The sequence below is a fragment of the Dama dama genome, chromosome 5 (genome assembly GCF_033118175.1).
Source record: "Dama dama isolate Ldn47 chromosome 5, ASM3311817v1, whole genome shotgun sequence".
In the NCBI taxonomy this organism is placed as follows: Eukaryota; Metazoa; Chordata; class Mammalia; order Artiodactyla; family Cervidae; genus Dama; species Dama dama.
Window position 1 is genome coordinate 6,887,423 of NC_083685.1, and position 20,556 is coordinate 6,907,978.

At 53.8% G+C, this 20,556-nt stretch overlaps 2 protein-coding genes across 3 annotated transcripts in view; one reads left to right on the forward strand and one right to left on the reverse strand.

Annotated features, from left to right (window-relative positions):
- The window catches only part of CRYBA4 (crystallin beta A4), a 12,595-nt gene extending 4,282 nt beyond the window's left edge, over positions 1–8,313 (reverse strand). The window contains exons 1-3 of one of the 2 annotated variants that reach the window (XM_061141649.1): positions 1,840–2,287; positions 1,216–1,266; positions 208–326 (exon numbers count right to left, since the gene is read on the reverse strand). In XM_061141649.1, coding sequence (XP_060997632.1) covers positions 208–326; positions 1,216–1,266; positions 1,840–1,860 — 191 coding nt within the window. In that variant the 5' untranslated portion in view covers positions 1,861–2,287. Of the gene's footprint in view, positions 1–207; positions 327–1,215; positions 1,267–1,839; positions 2,288–8,083 lie in introns of those variants that run through there. The other variant, XM_061141650.1, reaches the window with a different exon arrangement.
- Positions 5,102–18,510, forward strand: CRYBB1 (crystallin beta B1). The gene is made up of 6 exons (XM_061141648.1): positions 5,102–5,537; positions 7,155–7,334; positions 9,166–9,284; positions 13,471–13,603; positions 16,199–16,341; positions 18,225–18,510. The coding sequence occupies exons 1-6, from the start codon at positions 5,457–5,459 to the stop codon at positions 18,406–18,408; spliced, it is 840 nt and encodes a 279-aa protein (XP_060997631.1). The 5' UTR covers positions 5,102–5,456; the 3' UTR covers positions 18,409–18,510.
- The last annotated feature ends 2,046 nt before the right edge of the window (positions 18,511–20,556 follow it).

Here is a 20,556-nt window from a genome sequence, read left to right on the forward strand (position 1 = left end):
CCCCAGCGCAGCTACATTTGGGCAGTGCATAACCCGTGCAACCTTACGCTGCCGTCCTTTATGCTCCCCAGCATCTCAGACCCACGGAGGCACACCAGTACAGTTAGAGCCTGAGAAGATAGGACCTAGAACGCCTAAAAGTCCCAGCACCCCTCTCTAGATACCTTCCTGTCTCCCCAACCCCAGCTCCGATCCCCCTGGACTCACGCGCCACTCAGCACTTTCAAAGATCGAACAGTCTCGAAGCCAAGCTCCAGCACGCTGGGGCACTCAGCCGTGAACTCATGCCGCCGGCCCTGGAAGCCCTCTTCATCCCACACCACGATCTATGCCGGAGAGAAAAGGTAGGGACCCACATCAGAGTTCTGGGCAGCTGGGGGGAATGCGGGGCGGTGAGGGGTTAGGGATGCACCCCAGGACTCAGTGTGGGGCAGGCCAGGTAATGCAGGGACGGCAAACTCAGATGCCTCCAGGGTCCAGGGAGGGGACGGTGAGAGCTGAGACCCCGGGAGCACAGCCCTGCTCAGCGCCACCTATTGCTGCCACATGGTAATGCAACAGTCCAATTTCCCCCAAGACGACCCTTCTTACTGAACTTCTCTGTGAACGCTCCCGGTCTTCAAACGCTGATGACAAATTGAGAGGTTTTAGGTGGTTTTTTTTTGTTTGTTTGTTTTTGTTTTTAACACAGAGGAAACCAAAGGAATCATGCCCAGAGACTGTGCAACATCACCAGTTTGCCTTTTCTGCCAGTAATAGTGGTGTTGCTCAGTCGAGTCCGACTCTTTGTGATTCCATGGACTGTAGCCCGCCAGGCTCCTCCGTCCATGGGATTCTCCAGGCAAGAACACTGGAGTGGGTTGCCATTCCCTTCTCCAGGGGATCTTCCCGACCCAGGGATCGGACCCGGGTCTCCTGCGTTCCAGGCAGACTCTTTACCATTTGAACTACAGGGAAGACCTGTCGCTTTCTGCCAGAGAGACGGTTAAATTCGAGGACCAGAAGTCCCAAGTTCAAATCAAGAACCTCTGTGTGTGACCTTGGGCAAGAACCTCTCCCTCTCGGAGCCTCGACTACATCCTCCGTGAAATGGGCCCTCATTACCGGCCCCGCTCCAGGGGTGCGGTGGGGATTGAGAGAAGGTGGGGCAGGGGTCCGCAGGCCCTGGGCTTGACCTGTGCCCTCCCCCTCCCCAGACCCAGCACCTCTCCCTACCTTCCAGTGTCCCGCCGACTTGGTGCACTGCAGAGACATGCCGCTCGTTTCCTAGGCGACAGAAGAAGATGAGGAAGCTTCCACCCCGACTCTGCTCCCCTCCTTGAAGCTGAAGTCTGGTTTAGGCAGATGGGTACCCAGGTGGGGTCCAGAAGTGCCCAAGATGAAGGGCAAAGTGTGGCTTTGGGCAGTCTCCTCCTCCACTTTCCAATACCTTCTTTTCTTCCATCCTTTCTCTGTCTCAAAATGTGCCCATTCCCCTACACCCCGCTCTGTGCTGTTTTACCTACTCAGTAGGGGGAATTTCCGCAGCTGCGGGTGGGTGAACGCTGTGCCCCTGGCAAGTGCCAAGGTGATCAGCTTGAGAGCCTCCCAAAGACAGCACCTGACCCAGAACGGAGGCTCTAAGAGCGGAAGTTGAGGCAGCAGGATTACAGGAATCATTTGGGTTTTAAACGGCGGTCGCAGGTACTGGTCTCAAGGTCTGGAGCCTGGTTCAATGAGGATGGCATTCGGGATGACTCAGTGGTATCCCCCCAGGACTGGGGACCAGGGGCTCCCCTGCCTCCCAGGAGACTCACCCAGAGCTCGAATCCCACCCCTTCTCCAACCCGGGGGACTTACCGAGACAGACCCAGAGAACATGCCAGACCCGGGAACGGCCGAGGTCAGGCTCTTATAGGCAGGGAGGAGAGAGGGCCCCTCGGGGGACAGAGCCCTGACTCAGCAAGTGAGTGACAGGAACAAAAGCCAGCCCTGCTTGTGGCTCCAGTGGAGAGGTGTCAGCAGCATTGGCCTCTGCTGGGAGGGAGAGGCCAGGGTGCCCCCCTCGGGGATCCCCGGGAAGGAGGCAAGAGGAAGAAGGTCCACCCTGGTCCAGCGGTGGACCAAGAGTCCAAGAACCTCAGCCTTCCTAGCCGTGTGACCCGGGGCGGGTCCTCCCCCCATTTCTTCCTGTAAAATGGAGCGAGGATGAACTATAAAATGGCATGAGAGTATGTCACATGTCTGGCACAGGCATTCAACAAACACCCATCCCTTTCCCCTCTCCCAGGTCCCATCTTCTTCCTCAGCTGGGGGCAATCAGGGTGGGCTTCATGGCAGAGGTGGCATTGAAACTCGGTTCTGAAGGGTGTGGAGGATTTATAGCGGAGTGAGATGCTTTTGCTAGGCAAGAGCGCAGAGGTGGGAATCTGGGGCTGGTGGCCCGATGGGGCTGAAGGAGTGCAGAGGGATGCAGGCAGGACGGGTGGCTGGGTCAGGGCCTCCAGGGCCCACAAAGCCCAGAGAGGGGCCCAGCTGGCTCCGTGGACAGAGGAAGGCGCTGGTGGCCTGAACATGCTTTACAAACTGTGCCGCACCGCCCACCATCCGGGGCTCGGAGACGTCGCTTCGTGCACACGTCTCCCCCAACTCCCACCCTCTGAAATTGGCCCAAGAGGGTCCTCTCACGGCAGAGGGAAGAGCGTGGGTGGAAACCAGATCCCTCCAGGTGAGCTGGAGAACGTGCACGTCAGCTCACGGAGCTGTGAGCTGAGAAGGCAACGCTAGTGCCCTCCTGGGTGGGTGATAGGCAGCCCTATCAAAGGTACAACTTTGACATCAGGTTGCCAGGAAGGTTAAAGGCCAAGGATGCAGCCTCCGTAGCCAGACGGCCCGGGTTTATGTCCCACTCTTGGTGGCTGGGTAACCTTGAGCCTGTTACCTCGTCTCTCCGAGCCTCAGTTTCCTCATATGTAAAATGGGTATACAGGTAAACTGGGTTCAGCCTAAGAGATGAGGTATTGTGAGGGGAAACATGAATTATACACGAACAGCATCGCTCTTCTGGAACTGCTCCTGGAGCCTGACATTCATCACATGTCTCCATGGTCACTGGCATTACTGCGGCTAATTTAAAAAAATTACTATTGACACATCTGCACTTCCATGATTATTGCAGCATTATGCACAATAGCCAGGATGTAAAAACAACCTAATTATCCATCAATAGTGGATAACTGAAATAACCTTATCCATCCACTCTTTATCCAATGAGTGGATAAAGAAGATGTGATATGTAGACATACAATGGAATATTATTCAGCCTTGAGAAAGAAGAAAACCCTGCCGTTCGTGACAACATGGATAGACCCCCGAAGGCGTTATGCTAAGTGAAATAAGTCAGAGAAAGACAAACACGGTATGATCTCACTTACATATGGAACCATAAAAAGACAAAATCAGGGAAGTGGAGAGTAAGATGGAGGGTACCGGGAGCTGGGAGGTGGAGGGGACAGGGAGACATGCTCACAGGGCATAAACTTCCAGTTATAAGGTTAACGAGTTTGGGGAAATAATGTACATCACGGTGATTATAGCTAATAATGTAATGTATACTCAAATGCTGCTTAGGGAACAGATCTTACCTGTTCTCCCCACAAGAACACAAATAGTAACTGTGTGAAGGCAGGGAGGTGGCAATCACTTTGCAATTTGTAAATGTATCAAGTCAACATATGACACACCTTTACCCTCTGTTGGTTGCCAGTTATATTTCAGTAAAGCTGGGGGAAATGATTCCTCTTAAAGGTTTATTAAATACTTAATGATTACGCTTAATTACTTGAAAATACTTACTTGCATGAAAGCAAGAGGGCATGGCTTTTAAGAGCTTGGGTTCAGGAGTTCAAAACATGTGACTTCCCATTCCGTTTTACAGATGAGGAAATGGGCTGAGAGAGGGCAGAGGGATTTGCTTCGGTTTCCTCATCTGCGAAGAGGACCAATCCCAGCGCCCCCACCGAAATGATGAGGGTTACAGGAAGCACGTCCATAAGAGGCTCAGAGTGGAGCCACCCAGGATGGGGGGCGGGAGAGGGGGGCATGGGGGGATGGGGGCATGGGAGGGGCCCCCACCTCCGCCCGGGACCCCCCACCTCTACCCGCACTGTTTGGCTGACCGCCCATTGCCATGGGGGACACGGAACTGCCCCAGACGTCTTGGCCTCGAAGCCCAGACCTGTGGGTGGCCCCCACCGCAGGCATCTTGGCCCCCGTTCCAGTGGCTGCCCCGTCCTGCGGTTGCTGCCCCCCCAACCAAGGCCTTGGCCCAGGATGAAAGGCTGCGGGGAGGGGGGAGGCTGGGAAGGGAGGGGATGCAAGGTGGGGGGGTGGGCAGACAGCGGAGCTGCCCGAGGGCCACGCTGATCGCAAGGCGGAGCTGGGCTCCGTGGGGAGTCTGGGACCCTGGACCCCCAAAGAAGAAACAAGAACCTCAGAAGAATCCCGTTCTCCCCCAGCCCATCACCAGCACCAGGGGCCGGGGAGGCAGACTGCAGGCTGGCGTGGCCCGGCAGCACCCCACGGTCCCCCAGCCCTGGCTCGATTGTCAACTCATCCCGTGTGGCCATGTGGAAACCCATGGTTCCCCCCCGGGCCTCGGTTTCTCCAAGTGTGAAATGAGGGGATTGGATGAGGAGATTTCTGGCATCTGTTCCCTTGTTCCGACTCTTTGTTGCTCTGTTTGACATCTGTCTCTGTCCGTCTGTCCGTCTCTGTCGCCATCACCCTTCCGTATTTCCGTCTGCATCATCCCTCTTTCTCTGTCACTCTCCACTTGCCCAACCCGAGTCCCTGTTCTCTCTCCCAACTGGTTTCCCCGGCTCCCCCTGCACCCAGCCCATTCCTGGCTCTGATCTCTCTGTGCCTTAGTTTTGCTCATCTGCCAAATGGGTATAATGAAAGTGCCCAATAAGGTGGATTGTCCTGGGGACTGACCCAGATGGCAGGGGTAATGCGTTAGTGCTACCCCTGGTCCCCTGCCTTCCTGTGAGGCAACCCCACAGGGACACCTGAGCCACTTGTAACCGCAGACACAGGGGCCCCAAGGGGGAGACTTTGCTAAGGCCACGTGGCACAGAGTGACTGAGCCTGGATTCAAACCCAGGTCTCCAACCGACCTTCTGGAGGCTCCCCCTTTCCCTGGATTGGCAGCTAGTGGGAACCCCATCACAAGCCCATCCCCAGCGAGTGTTTGTGAGAGTGGCTTCGGGGCAGGGGCCCGGCAGAGGCAAGGCCATGTGGCTGCTGGCCAGGGTTTCTGCTGTGCGTGCCGGGCTCACAATGGAAAGTGCTGCCCTCCGCAGGAACCCAGCAGGGCCGGGGCTCCGAGGCCCCCCCGACTCTCTGCCCGGGGCCTGCTGAGCCAGCTGCCGCTTTGTGCCACAGAAGACAGGATCTGGTGTCTGCCAGACTATAAAATGGGGGGTCGGCCCCTGGTCACCCACTGCACCAAGCCTGCCCGCCTGCCTGTCCTCCAGCAGCAAATAGCAGGGCTCCAGGTAAGAGGGGACCCACCCTTGGCCAAGAGCCCCAGGGGAGGGGAGGGGAGTGAGCAAGGGAGACAGAGCAGGAATAGAGAGAGAAAAGGGGGTCATCAGGAGCCAGGTGGGGAGAGAGAGGGGGCAGAGAGAGGAAGAGAGCGAGGGAAGAAAAGAAAGACAAGAAAGAGACCAGATGGGTGCAGAGGCATAAACAGGGCAAGACATTGGGGCAGAGAGAAGCAGAACGAGAGACAGAAGGGCAGGCACAGAGAGGAAGGGAAAAACGGGAAAACAGGGGGAGGGGGAGGGGAGGAGGAAGGGCGCGATGCATAGAGAGAGGGATTGGGGCTGGGGCGGGGGCAGGGGATGCGGAAAGCAAGAGCACCTCTCCAGGGAGGAGGGAACCTAGTGCCCCCCAGGGGCGTGTTGATATTCAGAGCCTGACTTTGGGGGCGGGGCGGGCAGGGGGCGGGGTAAGCAAGAGGCTGGAAGCCACAGATGTGGCCCAGCTGTCTGGCCTCCCCACGGTGGGTAGAGCACCCAGAGTCATGACAGCCTTTCTCAAGAGCGGCCCAGGGAGGAGTCTGCTTGCCCCCCGCTAGCTCTTCTTCACAGAAAGTATTCAGGAAGCTGCGGCCAGGGACTCTTGATCTGTGCTGTCAGGGGGGGTTCCTGGAGTCCCTGGGAATGAACGGTCTCCAAAGTTAAAGGGGGCATTTCCCCCCCCCCCCCCACCTCCGGGGACAAAGACAAGGTGTTCTCCAAACACTCAAGGGGCCCATGACCCCAAAGTAAGGAGGAACCTCTGGAAGTGATCAAAGGTCTCTCCACCCAACGCCCACACGGCCACAGCCCTTCTTTTAGAACCCTGACAGGCGTGTCAGGAGCCTCCCGCAGCCCAGGCCTGTGTCTGCACCCACACACCCGTTCCCAGGCAATGCCTGAGACACGGTTTCAGCAAAAAGAGAGAGGAAGAGGCATTCATGCAGTCTCCGGACAGGTGTTAAGTGAGCATCTCCTATGTGCCAAGTGCTGAGCCAGGCACCGAGGATGGAAGGATGAGTCGATCAGAATAAGTAGGTGGCAAAGCCCCGTAGCTGGGTTTGTCTGCTGGCATTAAAACTGGAGTCCCCCCAGTTGGCAGCTGGGTGGCCTCGGGCAGGCCCTCTCCCCTCTCTGAGCCTCAGATTGCTGCGAGGAGATACGAGGTTATCCTGAGGGAAGGATGCATTCATTCTCGAGGGCCCTATCTCCGGGGCTTCCCCAACTGGGACATTCTTGCTATGAAATCTGCTGGGGCACACTGTAGCTGCCCTAAGCCAAGAAGCGTGCTAAGTGATGGGAGCATGAGAAGTGCTCCAGGGGGTAGAGAGGAAGGACACGGCAGCCAGCGGGGTGCAGGCAGCTAGGAGGAGTGAGGGGGTCCCCCCAGATGGGAAATCCTTGAAGGCCAAAGAGGAGATGGGGACAGACAGCTCTCCAGGCTTCCGTTTTAGAAGGAGAAAGAGAGGAGGTGAGTTTGGAGAAGGCTGAGCATACACGCGGATGGGGGGACGAGAAGCAGGGAGGCAGCCTGGGGGTTGCCGGGCCTGTCTGAACCCGGGCCGAAGGGTTCTCTTGACAAAACTTCCGCAGGCGGCAACCATGTCTCAGCCCGCGGCCAAGGCCTCGGCCACCGCCGCCGTGAACCCAGGGCCCGACGGGAAGGGGAAGGCGGCCCCGCCCCCAGGCCCCGCCCCGGGCTCCGGCCCCGCCCCGGCCCCCGCCCAGCCGGCGCCCGCGGCCAAAGGGGACCTGCCTCCCGGCAACTACAAGGTGAGCGCGGGCCTGGGGGCGGGGCGGTGGGGGGGCTGCACCCCCGCGCCTGCGCGCCCCCGCCCCTCCCCGCCCCTCCCCGCCCCTCCCCCGCCTCTCCCTCCCCACCTGCCCCCCTGCGTCCCCGCCAGGATGCCCAACAGGCTTGCACCTGCTTTCGAGTTTGTGGAAAGCAAGAAACAGAAGGAAAGAAAGCGGGCTGGCTTAGTTAGCATCAGGAAACAGCTGTCCCAGAAGGTCCTCTCGGGCAGAAGGCCCCCATCAGCTCCTCCTGAAAAGTGTTTCCAAGCGGCCGGTCAAGCTGAAAGGGCTCCCGGAGAGCCAGGCATCCGGTCCCCTGGGACCGGGTTGGGTTGCAGCCGCGGGTATTCAGAACTGGGTCATGACACGCTGTCAGGCGGTCCACCCTCCCTGGCAGGCTTCTACTTATGCGGTCCCTTATTTAATGGTTTAATTTCAATTTAATTTTTCATGAAAACAACACGCATCTGCAAACCCGCTAATTACACGAAAAGCCAGGACTTGGTAAACAGCCTCTATCTAATTCAAAGTGTCCCTTCCCCGCCCCCGCCCCTCCACTCCTCCTACGCGCCCCCCACACCCTCCCGGGAACCCACCTCCCTCCTCCCCTGGGCGAGGGAACTGCCATCCTCACCCCGCCCCCTCACCTGCTTGCTTGCTGTTTTATGTGCTTTGATGCATTATTCCTTTAAAAGTAGATATTTACACTTCATTTGTATTTAACTTACTGAAACATACTGTATGTAGCCGTTCTGGGGTTTTCATTTTTCTTTTGTACTTGCTATGAGATTTCTAGCAGCCGCTGATACTGCCGCGCATTGCTGTGGGTCATTTGTTGCGGCTGCGGTGTGATGTTTCAGAGGGTGTCCATCACTCCTGACGACCGTGGGGTGGGTGCTAGCTGTGGTGTCATAAACAATGTGGTCAGGGTGCTCTTAGCCATGTCACCTGCAGGGGCTTCTCTTGGGCGGATAAGTGGAGGAGTGGAAGGGCTGGGTCATGGGTATGTTGAACCTCTCTCCCTTTTACAGCCGGGGAAACTGGGGCTGGGAGAAGGCACGCGCTTGCCTCAGTTCAAGGGAATGGCGACGGTTTTCCCAGCTGGGGACCATGAGCGGACAAAAACCAAAATTGGATGCTTAGTGAGAGGAGGGTATTAGCCCACGTAAACACAGTGGCCCCTGCTTCTGGCCTCCCTTGTGGTTTGATGGGTAGACTTATGAATGTTTCCTGAGCATCAGCTCTGTGGCAGAAGCGGGGGCTGGGAGATACAGAAATAGATCCACCCCACTGGTCTTTGGAAGGGGTGAGTGAAAGGGGAGAGGGGTACGTAGAGACCCGGAAGCAAACCAGCAGTGACTGTATGTGTGTTACCTGTGTTGCTGATGGGATGAGCACAGTGGGGGTGGGGGGGGGGCACTCGACCAAGCTCACTCAGGGAAAGGGTATCAGGGAGGGCTTCCTGGAGGAGGTGACATCTGAGCCTAGAACAGGACAGGGGACATGAGCTTCAGGATTGGGGTGTGTGGTGGAGAGGGCATTCCAGGCAAAAGGAACAGCACAGATAAAGGCCTGGAAGGAATATCCATCAGTTCCTAAAGACGGTACAGATACTAAGTTCAGAAGTGGAGGGAAGGCAGGACAGGGTCATTTCACAGACCTTGGCTCCCAGCAAGCTCTCGGGTGATCTGGGCACTGCCTGCTCTTCGGTACATAGGTACTTAATGCATATTTGCCCTGGAGCCTCTCCGCTTTGGAGGTACTTCCCCCCTCACTCTGCTTCCTGGGCACGGGGGCTTCTCTCCTGCAGCTGGTGGTCTTTGAGCAGGAGAACTTCCAGGGCCGGCGGGTGGAATTCTCCGGGGAGTGCTTGAACCTGGGAGACCGTGGCTTCGAACGAGTGCGCAGCCTCATTGTCGCCTCTGGACCGTGAGTGTTTGGGCGGGGGAGGGGCACTCCCACAGCCTTAGTAAAATAGGAATACCGAAAAAACCATAGCTGCTCTTTACTGCCTTCCGCTGTGCTAGCAGGGCCGCACAGGGTCATCCCTCAGTACCCTCCACGGGCTGGTTCCAGGACCCCCAGCAGATACTGAAATCTGCCAGTGCTCAAGTACCTGGTATAAGATGGCATAGTCCAGCCTGACCTCTGCATTCACAGATGCAGGACCCTCTGTACTGGGGCCAACTGTGTATTCTTTCTAGGGCTTGTTTCAAACCCAAGAGGGAGGAAAGGGAGGTATGATTCTCCTTCCCATTTTACAGATGAGGAAACTGAAGCTCAGAGAGGTGATCTGATAAGCATAAGGTCACACTGACAATAAGGCATGATTCCAGGCTCTAAAGAAATGTTGTTTCTGCGGCAGAAGGAGCCCCCTGCCCATCACTGATGGCAGGAGGAGGGCAAAGGGCCGGGTGTCCACTAGCTGGCCCCTCTCCTGGGCAGCTTGTAGTCTTTAGGATAGTAATGACCTTCTGTTGAGTATCCAGGAAGTGCCAGGCACCCACTGAGGACTTTACCTCGATGATCCTACAGTGCTGTGTGGGGGAGGGGTGGCTCCTAATTCCCGTTTGACGGATGGGGAAACCAAGGCTCAAAGGGTGAGTGGCAGGGCCTGGGTTGACTCAGGTTGACAAGTTTCACTCACAGTGCTTATATCATCCTGCTCCACAGGCTGCCCCTGACTCTCTGGGCCTAAGGCAGGAATAACTGTCCCTTGGTTATAGTGGTTGTGCCAACTTCAACCCCTGTGGACTACGCTCAGGGCGCAGGCCCAACCACTAGACAAGACCCACTGGGCCCGTTTGCCTCCTCTCTCCAGCCAAAAAGCCCCCAAGGGGTGTGATCAGCCTGTATGCCCAGCATCCTGGGGCTCTGGGTGGTACAGAGGGCAGAGATAGGCTTTGAGGTCAGACAGGCCTGGGTGTGAGTCCCAACTCTCCTGTTTACCTTGTAAAGTGCCTGAGCCTCAGTTTCCTCATCTCTGAAATGGGCAGAGTAATGGTCCCCATGCCCTCCTGCTAGACTGTCCTCAAGTCTGAAGGCAATAATGCAGCATGGGGCTGGCATTCTGTGGGTGCCCAGACGTTAGCTGGTGGTCACGAAGATTATCGCCGCTTCCTGGTGCTCTGTGTGTTTAGCCATGTTACCATGGGCCGGGGTAGGCTGGTAACCTCAGCCCCACCCACAGAGTCAAAGCCCAGCTGAGAAGAGGAGCTGCCGGATGTGGCCAGTTTGGGTTTTCAGGCTTTTTTCATTATCAGTGACTCAAACCCAGAGTATTTCTCCTCCAACAAAGATGCAGCTGGTCTTTGGTGTGTGCTCTGGGACTGCGACTGGTGGGAGAGATAAGGTCCTGTGTCCCAGGGCCTTGGGCCCATGTCAGGACCAGCAGGGCCCTGGGAGAAACAGTGGTGGAGAAAGCGACGGAGGGGATGGGGTGGGCAGGGGAGGGGAGGAGAGGGGTGCCCTCACCCAGGTGGGGAGGGGAGGCAAGCCCGCCTGAAGCCTGGGGGCGTCAGCAGACACCCGCCACCACCGCCGTGGGACTTTAGACTGCTGACTGAACCCCTCTGAGCCGCAGTTTCCCATATCTGTGAACTGAGATTCCTGCCCTACCTCTCTCCTTGCTCATATGAGCCACAGGAGATGAGAAAAGGCACTAATATAGACAACTCCTCGCTCACATACCAGGTCCTCACTGGGCACTGTGCCTCCTGAATAAGACAGTTTTAGGACAGGGTGTCAGGGTGGCAAGACCACATCAGTGTCTGTCTTCCCATAAGCTCAGATCTCCGGCTTCCCATCCTCTTTAATCATGAATGATCTTGCTGCTTGTGTTTTCGCTTTAGACCCTCATCACCTCCTGACAAGGTAGATACAATCCTTTCTTCTCCTTGACGGAGGCTTAATGAGCTAAAGTGACTTGCCCAGAGTCACACAGAAAATAAATGGCTAAACTGGGATTAGAACTGGGGTCTGTCTGTTTCCAAAGTCTGCCCTCTTAACTCCTGCATGGCACCATCTTCCAAGGCTCCCACTCATCCATCTACAGGCTTCCTATGCACCCACTCATCCATCTATAGATCAGTTCATCCATCCATCTGTATGTCCATTCTCCATCCATTTATTTATCCCTCTATTCAGCACTCCCTCCATCCATCCATTCTCCATCATGCATCCAGCCAGCCATCCTCCATAGATCCATAGATCTAGCCAGCTACCCGGCTACCTACCTGTCCATCCACCCATCTGCCCGTTCATTCAACCATCAGTTCCTCCATCCATCCATCCACCTGCCCATCCATCTGCCCATCCTTTTCTCATATGCTCCAGCCTCTGTGAGGCGAGGCAGATTCACCTCTCTTCTGGAAGAATAAATCTGCATCATCACTTCTGTCACTCTGCTGTGTGGGTTGGCGCCTTCCTCACACGAGATCTGAGGCTCCTTGGACACATTCTATTTCAGTCCGTGGTAGTAGCCTCCCCTGCCCCCATCTTCCCCCTCTCATTCTGGGTAGAGGAGGGTCCCAGCCCCCATCAGGGAGATGAGACTAATGTCAGCATCCCCCAGCCCTCTCTTGTTCCCTGAGAACTCCGGAACACAGTGAGGAAAGTTTAAGGGGCTCCTTCATCACAGCCTTCTCATCTATGAAATGGGCATCATCTTATCTCCCCCAGAATCCCTGGTCCTTTTAACAAAAGCTCACTTCCCATCCTCAATCAGGCTGCGCTGAGAAAGCCCCCATCCGACGTCAAGCTTGTAATTAGCCCTTTTAGAGAACTGAACACCTACATGTGCACAATCATATTTAATTCTCATAGGTATCTGAGAGGCAAATATTACTCTCATTTCCCCTTCCACTGCCCCTGTTCTGATTACTGTATTCTGTGTGCTAGGCCAGTCTTCATCAAACATGATTCAAGCACCTGTATCAATTTTTCCCTACCCCCACACCTCCAGGAATATTATTTGTTTAATATACTTATTTGATTTTTTAAAATAATATCTATTTATTTGGCTGCCCTGGGCCTTAGTTGTGGCACGTGGGATCTTTTAGCTGTGGCATGCAAACTCTTAGTTGCGGCCTGTGGGATCTAGTTCCCTGACCAAGGATCAAACCCGGGCCCCCTACGTTGGGAGCATGGAGTCTTAGCCACTGGACCACCAGGGAAGTCCCTACTTCATTTTAAAATGACCCTTTTTTGACACAAATAAATATATATCAAAAGAACTTTTTGATTATTTTTACAAATGGAAAGATAGTATCACCTGCATAAGTAAAATGTATCTGTGGAAAAGATTCCTACTGTGAACACAGTATAATAGCCTGCTGAAGGCTCTGGCTTGGTGGCCTGTTCTTCCTTATCCAAAGATAAACTATTATTGTTGTTCAGTCACTAAGTCATGCCGCACTCTTTGCGACTCCATGGACTGCAGCACGCCAGGGTCCTCTGTCCTTCACTGTCTTCTGGAGTTGACTCACATTCCTGTCCATTGAGTCAGTGATGCTATCTAACCATCTCATCCTCTTACCGCCCCCTTCTCCTTCTCCTCCTGCCCTCAATCTTTCCCAGCCTTAAGGTCTTTTCCAGTGAGTCAGCTCTTTGCATCTGGTGGCCAAAGTATTGGAGCTTCAGCTTCAGCACCAGTCCTTCCAATGAGTATTCAGGGTTGATTTCCTTTAGGATGGACTGGCTGGATCTCCTTGCAGTCCAAGGGACTCTCAAGAGTCTTTGGGGTTTTTTAAAAATGTTTTCTGATAGGTTATTTCCCCCAAGTCCTCACAGTGCTAAAATTATGTGTAAATCCTACATCTGGGGAAATATTTGGCTTCTGTAATTATACACACCATCTCATTTAATCCTGCACCAACTTCAAGAAGATAGGCAAGTTAGGTGAGGAAACCGAGGTGCAGAGAAGTGAAGCGTCTTGCCCGTAGTCTCCCCGTCAGTCAGTGGGATCAGCCTCTCTCCACCTCCAGCCTTGGGGCTGCTTTGCAAGGTAAAGATGCGAAGGCGAGTCGGGGGAGAGGGTTCTGCCCATGATGGATTCTCCCCTCTGGCTCCGCCCCTCCTGACTCTCCCCACCCTGCCCACCTCTCTCCCCGTCCAGCTGGGTCGCCTTTGAGCAGTCCAACTTCCGGGGGGAGATGTTCGTCCTGGAGAAAGGCGAGTACCCGCGCTGGGACACGTGGTCCAGCAGCTACCGCAGCGACCGGCTCATGTCCTTCCGGCCCGTCCGGATGGTGAGTGGCCCCTGGGCCGGGCTCGGGACGGGGGAGGATTCTGGGGCAGGGCAGGAGCAAGCCTGAGGTGTGACAGCCAGGACAGCCACGGCGTCAGATGAGCAGGAGAAATGAAGAAGGAATGCTGGGCAGTGACCTCTGAGCTCGTCCAAGGGCAATGGCTCCATGTTGGTCACTTCACAAGGCACCCATGATACGCTCATCACATGCCCAGCTCCTGCCAGGAGCCCAGGGCACGCGGAACCCAGTTTTGTTGTTAAATATAGTTTCATTTCTTTCTTTTTGGCTTTTCTGGGTTTCCATTTGTCCGCAGGCTTTTCTCTGGTTGCGGAGAGCGGGGCTGCCCTTCGTTACAGCGCACAAGCTGCTCTCTAGTTGCGGTGGCTTCTCTCGAGCGCAGGCTCCAGGGGACAGAGGCTTCAGTCATTGCAGCTCCCGGCCTCTAGAGCACAGGCTCAGCAGTGGTGGGGCCCAGGCTCAGCTGCTTCCGGGCACGTGGGATCTCCCAGGTCAGGGATGGAGCCCCTGTCTCCTGCGTTGGCAGGCAGACTATCACTGAGCCTCCTGGGGAGTTTTGAAAAGTCTCAAAGCCCACCCAAAGCGCCAGACATGCAGGTTGAAGCTTACGTGATGGCTGCAAAGAGGGATATTGCAGAAGGGCACAGTGAACTCCCTGACAATAAGTCTATGTACTGAATTAGCCCCTTTGTAATGTTTAATTAAAGGAAGTAACATAACTTCAAGAAGATTCAAAGCTGAAATAGGTTGGAGTTATCCCCAAGCCATTCACAGGTTTTTTTTCAGAATTATGTTGATGGTGATTCATTAACCAGCCACGTCTGCACTCACCAAGGTCAGTTTCTGATGATGGTAACAACTTCTGCTTTCCATGGTGGGAATTTTCATAAAGAGTTTTCATGCACGTCCATTTGAGACTATCAGGTGCCCACAGCCAGTTGTTTGGCCTCACCAGATCTATGTGAATGGGTTATCCAACCTGGTCATGTTCTCAGAATCTGAGGCTGAATTATCAGCCTTAACAATGGACGCTTTGTGAGAATTCATGGGTTCTTCTCCCAATCAATGGTCCTTATAAGGCAGTCTAGGTCAACATACAGTTGTTTGATACAGCAATCAGCTGGGCCACTTCCAGTAGCTTCTTGAGCTTTGCTGTGTCCAATGTAGTAGCCACATGTGGCTCTTAAACACGTGAATCTTGGTTAGTCTGAATGGAGATGTGTAACATACATGGCAGGCTTTGAATACATAGCAAAAAAGAAAAAATGAGAATGTAAAATACCTCATTAGGAACTCCCCTGGTGGCCCAGTGGTTAAGACTTCGCACTTCCAACTCAGGGGTGCCAGTTCAATCCCTGGTCTGGGAGCTAAGATCCCACATGCCACATGCACAACCAAAAAATTTTTTTAAAGACCTCATTAATATTGCTGTGTTGTCCGCCTATTGAAATTAGCATAATTTAGACATATTTGCTTAAATAAAATATATAATTAGGAAAAAGTCCCAATGCCAGGACCCCACCCCAGACCAACTGAATCCAGATCTCTGGGGCTCATTCACAGGCACTGGTTTCTTTCCATGCCTCTGAGGTCTCTGGGTAGCCAGGGCTAAGAGCCACTGGTCTAGTCCCTTCCCTGTAGCCCTGCCACCGTCCTGGGTGGCCCATCTTCTCTCTTACCTCCAACTTTCTCCCAGCTGGGTTCCCTGGCTCCTTTCCAGCCCTCTCTCCTGGGATGTTAGAGGGATCTCTGTCTCGACCATCTCCCACATGCAGTCATTCATTCTACCACAGACACGTGGATGTGTTTCTGCCAGGCTCTGTCGTAGGCTCTGGATGTGCAAGTGTGCTTGCAACAGGCAGGGTCCCTGCCCCCATGGGAGGCAGCTATGGAAAACCTAATCACAGAAATCCACCTGTAACGGCAAACAGCCGTGGTGCTTACTGCACGGGGGCCATGCAGTGTGTGCTCAGAGAGGGAAAGAGGAAACCAAGGCTCTGGTGTTGGGGAAGAGGAGGGTGGGGGTGGCTGGGGGTGATCCGAGGAGAGAGCTCCCAAAGGATGGGCGCTGAGTCAGCCGTGGGCACAGCCTTCCGGGGGACAGTGGGGGCAGAGTTCCTGGAGTGAAGACGGGCTGGGTGGAACAAGGAGCTAAAAGGGGGGACTGGTGTGGCTGCAGCAGAAGCAGTGGTGGGGAGCAGGATGCAAGAGGGGATGGGAGCAGGGACACGCTTCTCTGGAAGGTTCCGCCCCTGGCTGACTGTGTGACGCCAGTCAAGAAGCTTAACGTCTCTGAGCCTCTGCACCCCTGATCAGCATAATAAAAATATTGAGTAAATTTGTCTGGAGCACTTGGTGTATGCCAGGCATCATGCTAAGTGTTCTCTATGGATTAGCTCTGTGAAGTAGAGGCTGACATCCTCATATTTCCAGATGAGAAGGGCGCTTCGAGGCTGGATGTTGACAATCCGGGGTCAGTCCCGTGATGGCCTGAGCAGGCTCAGCTCTCTCTCTCTGTCCACCCCCAGGAGGCCGCATTCACCCTTCACACCCCTGACCCCCTCTCTCCTTTCCCAGGACGCCCAGGAGCACAAGCTCTGCCTGTTTGAAGGGGCCAACTTCAAGGGCAACACCATGGAGATCCAGGAGGATGATGTGCCCAGCCTTTGGGTTTACGGCTTCTGTGACCGCGTGGGCAGTGTGAAGGTCTCCAGCGGAACGTAAGCTCTGCTCCTATGGGCCCTCACCCCCTGCTTCATTTCAAGCTCAGGCAGGCTGGGAGGGCACCCCCCGAGCCTGCCCAGACAGGATGCAACATCAGAAGTGCAGGAAAGTCCGGAGGCCTGGATTCTGCCAAGAGAGTGTCATCGCCTTAGGGGGCGGAGGTGGAATCATGTGTTGATGAATTGCGTGTTGGTGTAAACAACGCTAGCAATTGTCCTAAGAAGTGGGAAGATGGAGCAAGTAGGGGCTTCTAGCCCCGTGTTTGGGTTGGAGAAATAGTGAAGCGAGGAGGAGCAGAGTAGATGTGAGTAGACCAGTCTGTGTGGGTCAAGGAAACGGAAATATCCAGGGAGATTGGAGCCTCTGGGGGCATGAGCAGAGAGACATCTGAGAGGTGAGACTGTAACGAAAGGGCCTTGACACTGTCACTGATGCTCTGTGGCACCTGGGTGAGCCACAAGCCCTCTCGGCGTCTCAGTGTTGTCCTCTATACAATGGGCACATCAGGGTTCTTAATCCCAGAGGATTTTTCTGCTCTGAACTCTAGGATTTGAAGCTTTCAAAACAGAGGCCCCCACCCCCACCCCATGTCCGTGAGAACTCAGGGAAGGGCCGGATACCCAAAGGAGGTCACATTATCCATCCCCCTGCCTCCAGAGAACCATACGAGACACCCCTGATCGCCTCGAGGCACGTGGAAAGCATCCAACTCTCCACCCCAGATGCTTTTCTGAGTTTCTATAACACCATCAGGGCTGTGGTCTTTTTCTTGCTCTTTTGTCCTTCCCTGAGACCCAGTATTCCAGTATGTAAGCCATCTGAAATTTACCAAACATTGTCAATAAGCCAGGCTCTGTGCTTGGCACACAGCAGGAGGCAGAGGTGAAGAAGGCTTAGCTCCTGCCTTCAGAGGCTTATTCAGTCTAGCAGGGAGATGTCAGTACACCTGTGAGATGATGTCCAGCAATAATAGATAAGAGATGGAGGTAAGAGGGAGAAGAAAGGTTTCTGGGACTGGGTTCTCTGTGCTGGAGTGGAGGGCAGGTCCAAGGTTTACCTGAGGAGGCTGGAACTTAAGCCAGACTTTGAAAGATGAGCAGGGGTCTGAGAGAGACCTGGAAAGACCCTCCCAGCAGAGGCAATGGCATAATTAGAAATTAATCATGGATAATAACTTGTATTAAGTGCTTACAATGGACCGAGCACCATGCTAACTTCTTTCAATGAATAGTCATTGAGTCTTTACAATACACCCATGAGGCAGGTTTGTCATTATCCCCATTTCACAGATGGCAAGCTGGGGTTCTGATAAGTCACCTACCTAGGAAATGGCAGAGCTAGGATTTGAACTGGTTGTCTGAACACACCAGAAGGTGTGTTCCCAGCCACTTCACACAAATTCACTTTCCAACAAAGGAAACTACTTTTTGAAACAAGAGTGCCCCTTCTTGTTGCTAACCAGTCCCCAAGCCCTGTGTTCACTCCCTTGGATCCTGTTCTCTGAGCTCCAGGTCATCACTTTCAGTGGAATGTATATTAGTTTCCCTACCATGTATCTGCAATCCACTTAGCAAAGTACTTTGATTCATTTTCCCCTTCGGCCCCCCAAACCCTCATAAACCAGCTCCCATGACCATCCCCGCTTCACTTAGAGGAGGAAGCCGAGATCTGTCAGAGAGGTGAGATCACTGCCCAGAGCCAGTAGGAAGGGGCCAAGCCCGCCCAGAGGAGCCCCGGGTGCCCCCAGCCAGCGAGGACAGGTGAGGGGTGGAGAGCAGGCTGCTGGGCTGGATGGAGGACCGGCTGGTCCAGGGGGGCATCCAGGTGCCAGGTAGTGAGACAGGCCACCTCCACACCATCCTTCTTGCTTTCCCCCCAGCTGGGTCGGCTACCAGTATCCCGGCTACCGTGGGTACCAGTACCTCCTGGAGCCTGGCGACTTCCGGCACTGGAACGAGTGGGGGGCCTTCCAGCCACAGATGCAGGCCGTGCGCCGCCTACGTGACCGGCAGTGGCATCGCGAAGGCTGCTTCCCCGTCCTGGCCGCCGAGCCGCCCAAGTGAGTCCACGCTCCGCTCGTGCGGCCCGCCCTGCTGCAGGCTCATCATCCCCACCTTCCCCATGCAAATAAAAATTCCTGAAGCCAAGCTGTCTCCTGGGTCTATGAACAGATGCAGGCCTCAGTGTTGGCAGGCAACTTCCTCCGTCTTGATAAGTATCGTAATAATCAAAACAGCAAGCACAGGACTTCCCTGGTGGACCAGTGGTTGAGACTACCTTGCAATGCAGAGGACACGACTTCAGTCCTTGGTCAGGGAACTAAGATTCCACACGCTGTGGGGCAACTGCACCCTCACACCTTGATTAGAGAGTCCATGCGCCACAGCAAAACATCCCACATGATGTAACACAGATCCTGCACGCTGCAGCTAAGACCTGATACAGCCAAATAAATCAAACAATTTTTTTTTTAATTTAAAAAACTACAACTCAAAAAAACAAAAACAAAAAAGAACCCAGCAAGTACCACTAAGTTCTTTGCATTCTGTTTGTATATCATTTGGACAACTCTTCAGTTCAGTTACTCAGTCATGTCCGACTCTTTGTGACCCCATGGACTGCAGCACACCAGGCCTCCCTGTCCATCACCAACTCCCGGAGTTTACTCAAACCCATGTCTATCCAGTCGGTGATGCCATCCAACCGTCTCATCCTCTGTCGTCCCCTTTTCCTCCTGCCCTCAATCTTTCCCAGCATCAGGGTCTTTTCAAATGAGTCAGTTTTTCGCATCAGGTGGCCAAAGTATTGGAGTTTCAGCTTCAGCATTGGATGACTCTAGGAGGCCAGTATTGTATAATTATTCCTATTTAACAAGTGAGGAAATTGAAGGCCAGAGAGGGAAAGTGACTTGTCTAAGGTCACACAGCTGTCAAATCAAGATTTGAACCCAGTCAGGTTCCAGAGTCACAGTCTTAAAAAAAAAAAAATCTGTGTTTTCAAATTCTACTCCTTCAGGTCCTACTCTTCTGATTTTTTTTTTTTTTGCCTTCTCTTCTTACCACCTGTTTTTTTACTTAACATTTTTGTTTAAATAGATAGCATTGTGTGCTTAAATGCATTGATTTGTAAGTAAAACTTGATAACACTACAGGATATGGAAAACTGGCATCCTATGCCATAGATAGGAAGCAGTCGTTTAAGTAAATATAATTTAAAGAAGGCCAAGCACTGCGTTATCAGCAGATACCACTGCTTGCTTAAGCTTTAGCCTGCAGCCTGCTCACTCTTTGATGAAATGGGTGATTAGCAAGTGTCAGAGGGAGGTCTGAAAGAAGTGCTTGCCCAAACTGAGCTGTTTCTCTCTGATTCAATCAAACAATAGTCAAAAGAGGGTTATTTTCTTGTGTCTGATTTAGTCCTGGGTCCAAGTTCCACCTAGCATCATCTCTCCCGCTACAGACAGCACATGCCCCATGCTGGAAATCTACATCAGGCAGTATGACTCCTGATCAACAAGTAGCTTTGACCGATGTTATGAATCATTAATCTCTGCGGGAAGCCTGGGGGAGGTGTTGCCATGGATATCTTCCTGGAGGAGAGGGTATTTGAAGGGGGCCTTGAAGGATGAATCGGGAGCTTACTTGGTGGTAAATGAAGGAGATGGCAGGCAGAGCAAACGCAGGGTCCCTGCTACCCTCCATGGCACCTTTGTGCAAATGATAAAAAGATACTTCTTCCTCAAGACATTTGACCACCAGGACTTCCATTGTGGTCCAGTGGTTAAGAACCCTCCTTGCAATGCAGGGGACGTGGATTTGATCCCCGGTTGGGGAACTAAGATCCCACACGCCACAGAACAACTAAACCTGTGCACCACAACTAGGGAACCTGTGTGTCCTCAGGAAAAGATCCCGCATGCTGCAACCCAGTCCCAATGCAGCCAAATAAAACAAACAAAAGAAGACATCTGACTGCCATCGGCCAGAAAGTATCGGTATAAATCTGTGATGTCTATAATGTCAGTACAGTACCCTTGTGCAGTGCCCAAGCTGCACAGCTGTCCTTGGCAGCTGTGGAGCACCGTGGGCAAAGACACAGAGGTGGAGAGAGCTTGTGATGCTTATTAAAGTGGGAGGAGTAGCTTGGTGGTTGAGTGGGCGGAGGTTGGGGGTGAGAAAGGAATGCAGAGTGCGGCAAAGAGGAAGCCGGAA

Coding starts and splice junctions, on each gene's coding strand:
- CRYBB1 (XM_061141648.1), top strand. CDS start 5,457: ATGGGGGGTCGGCCCCTGGTCACCCACTGCACCAAGCCTGCCCGCCTG. Junction 7,335..9,165: donor TGCCTCCCGGCAACTACAAG/GTGAGCGCGGGC, acceptor TCTCTCCTGCAG/CTGGTGGTCTTTGAGCAGGA. Junction 9,285..13,470: donor CTCATTGTCGCCTCTGGACC/GTGAGTGTTTGG, acceptor CTCCCCGTCCAG/CTGGGTCGCCTTTGAGCAGT.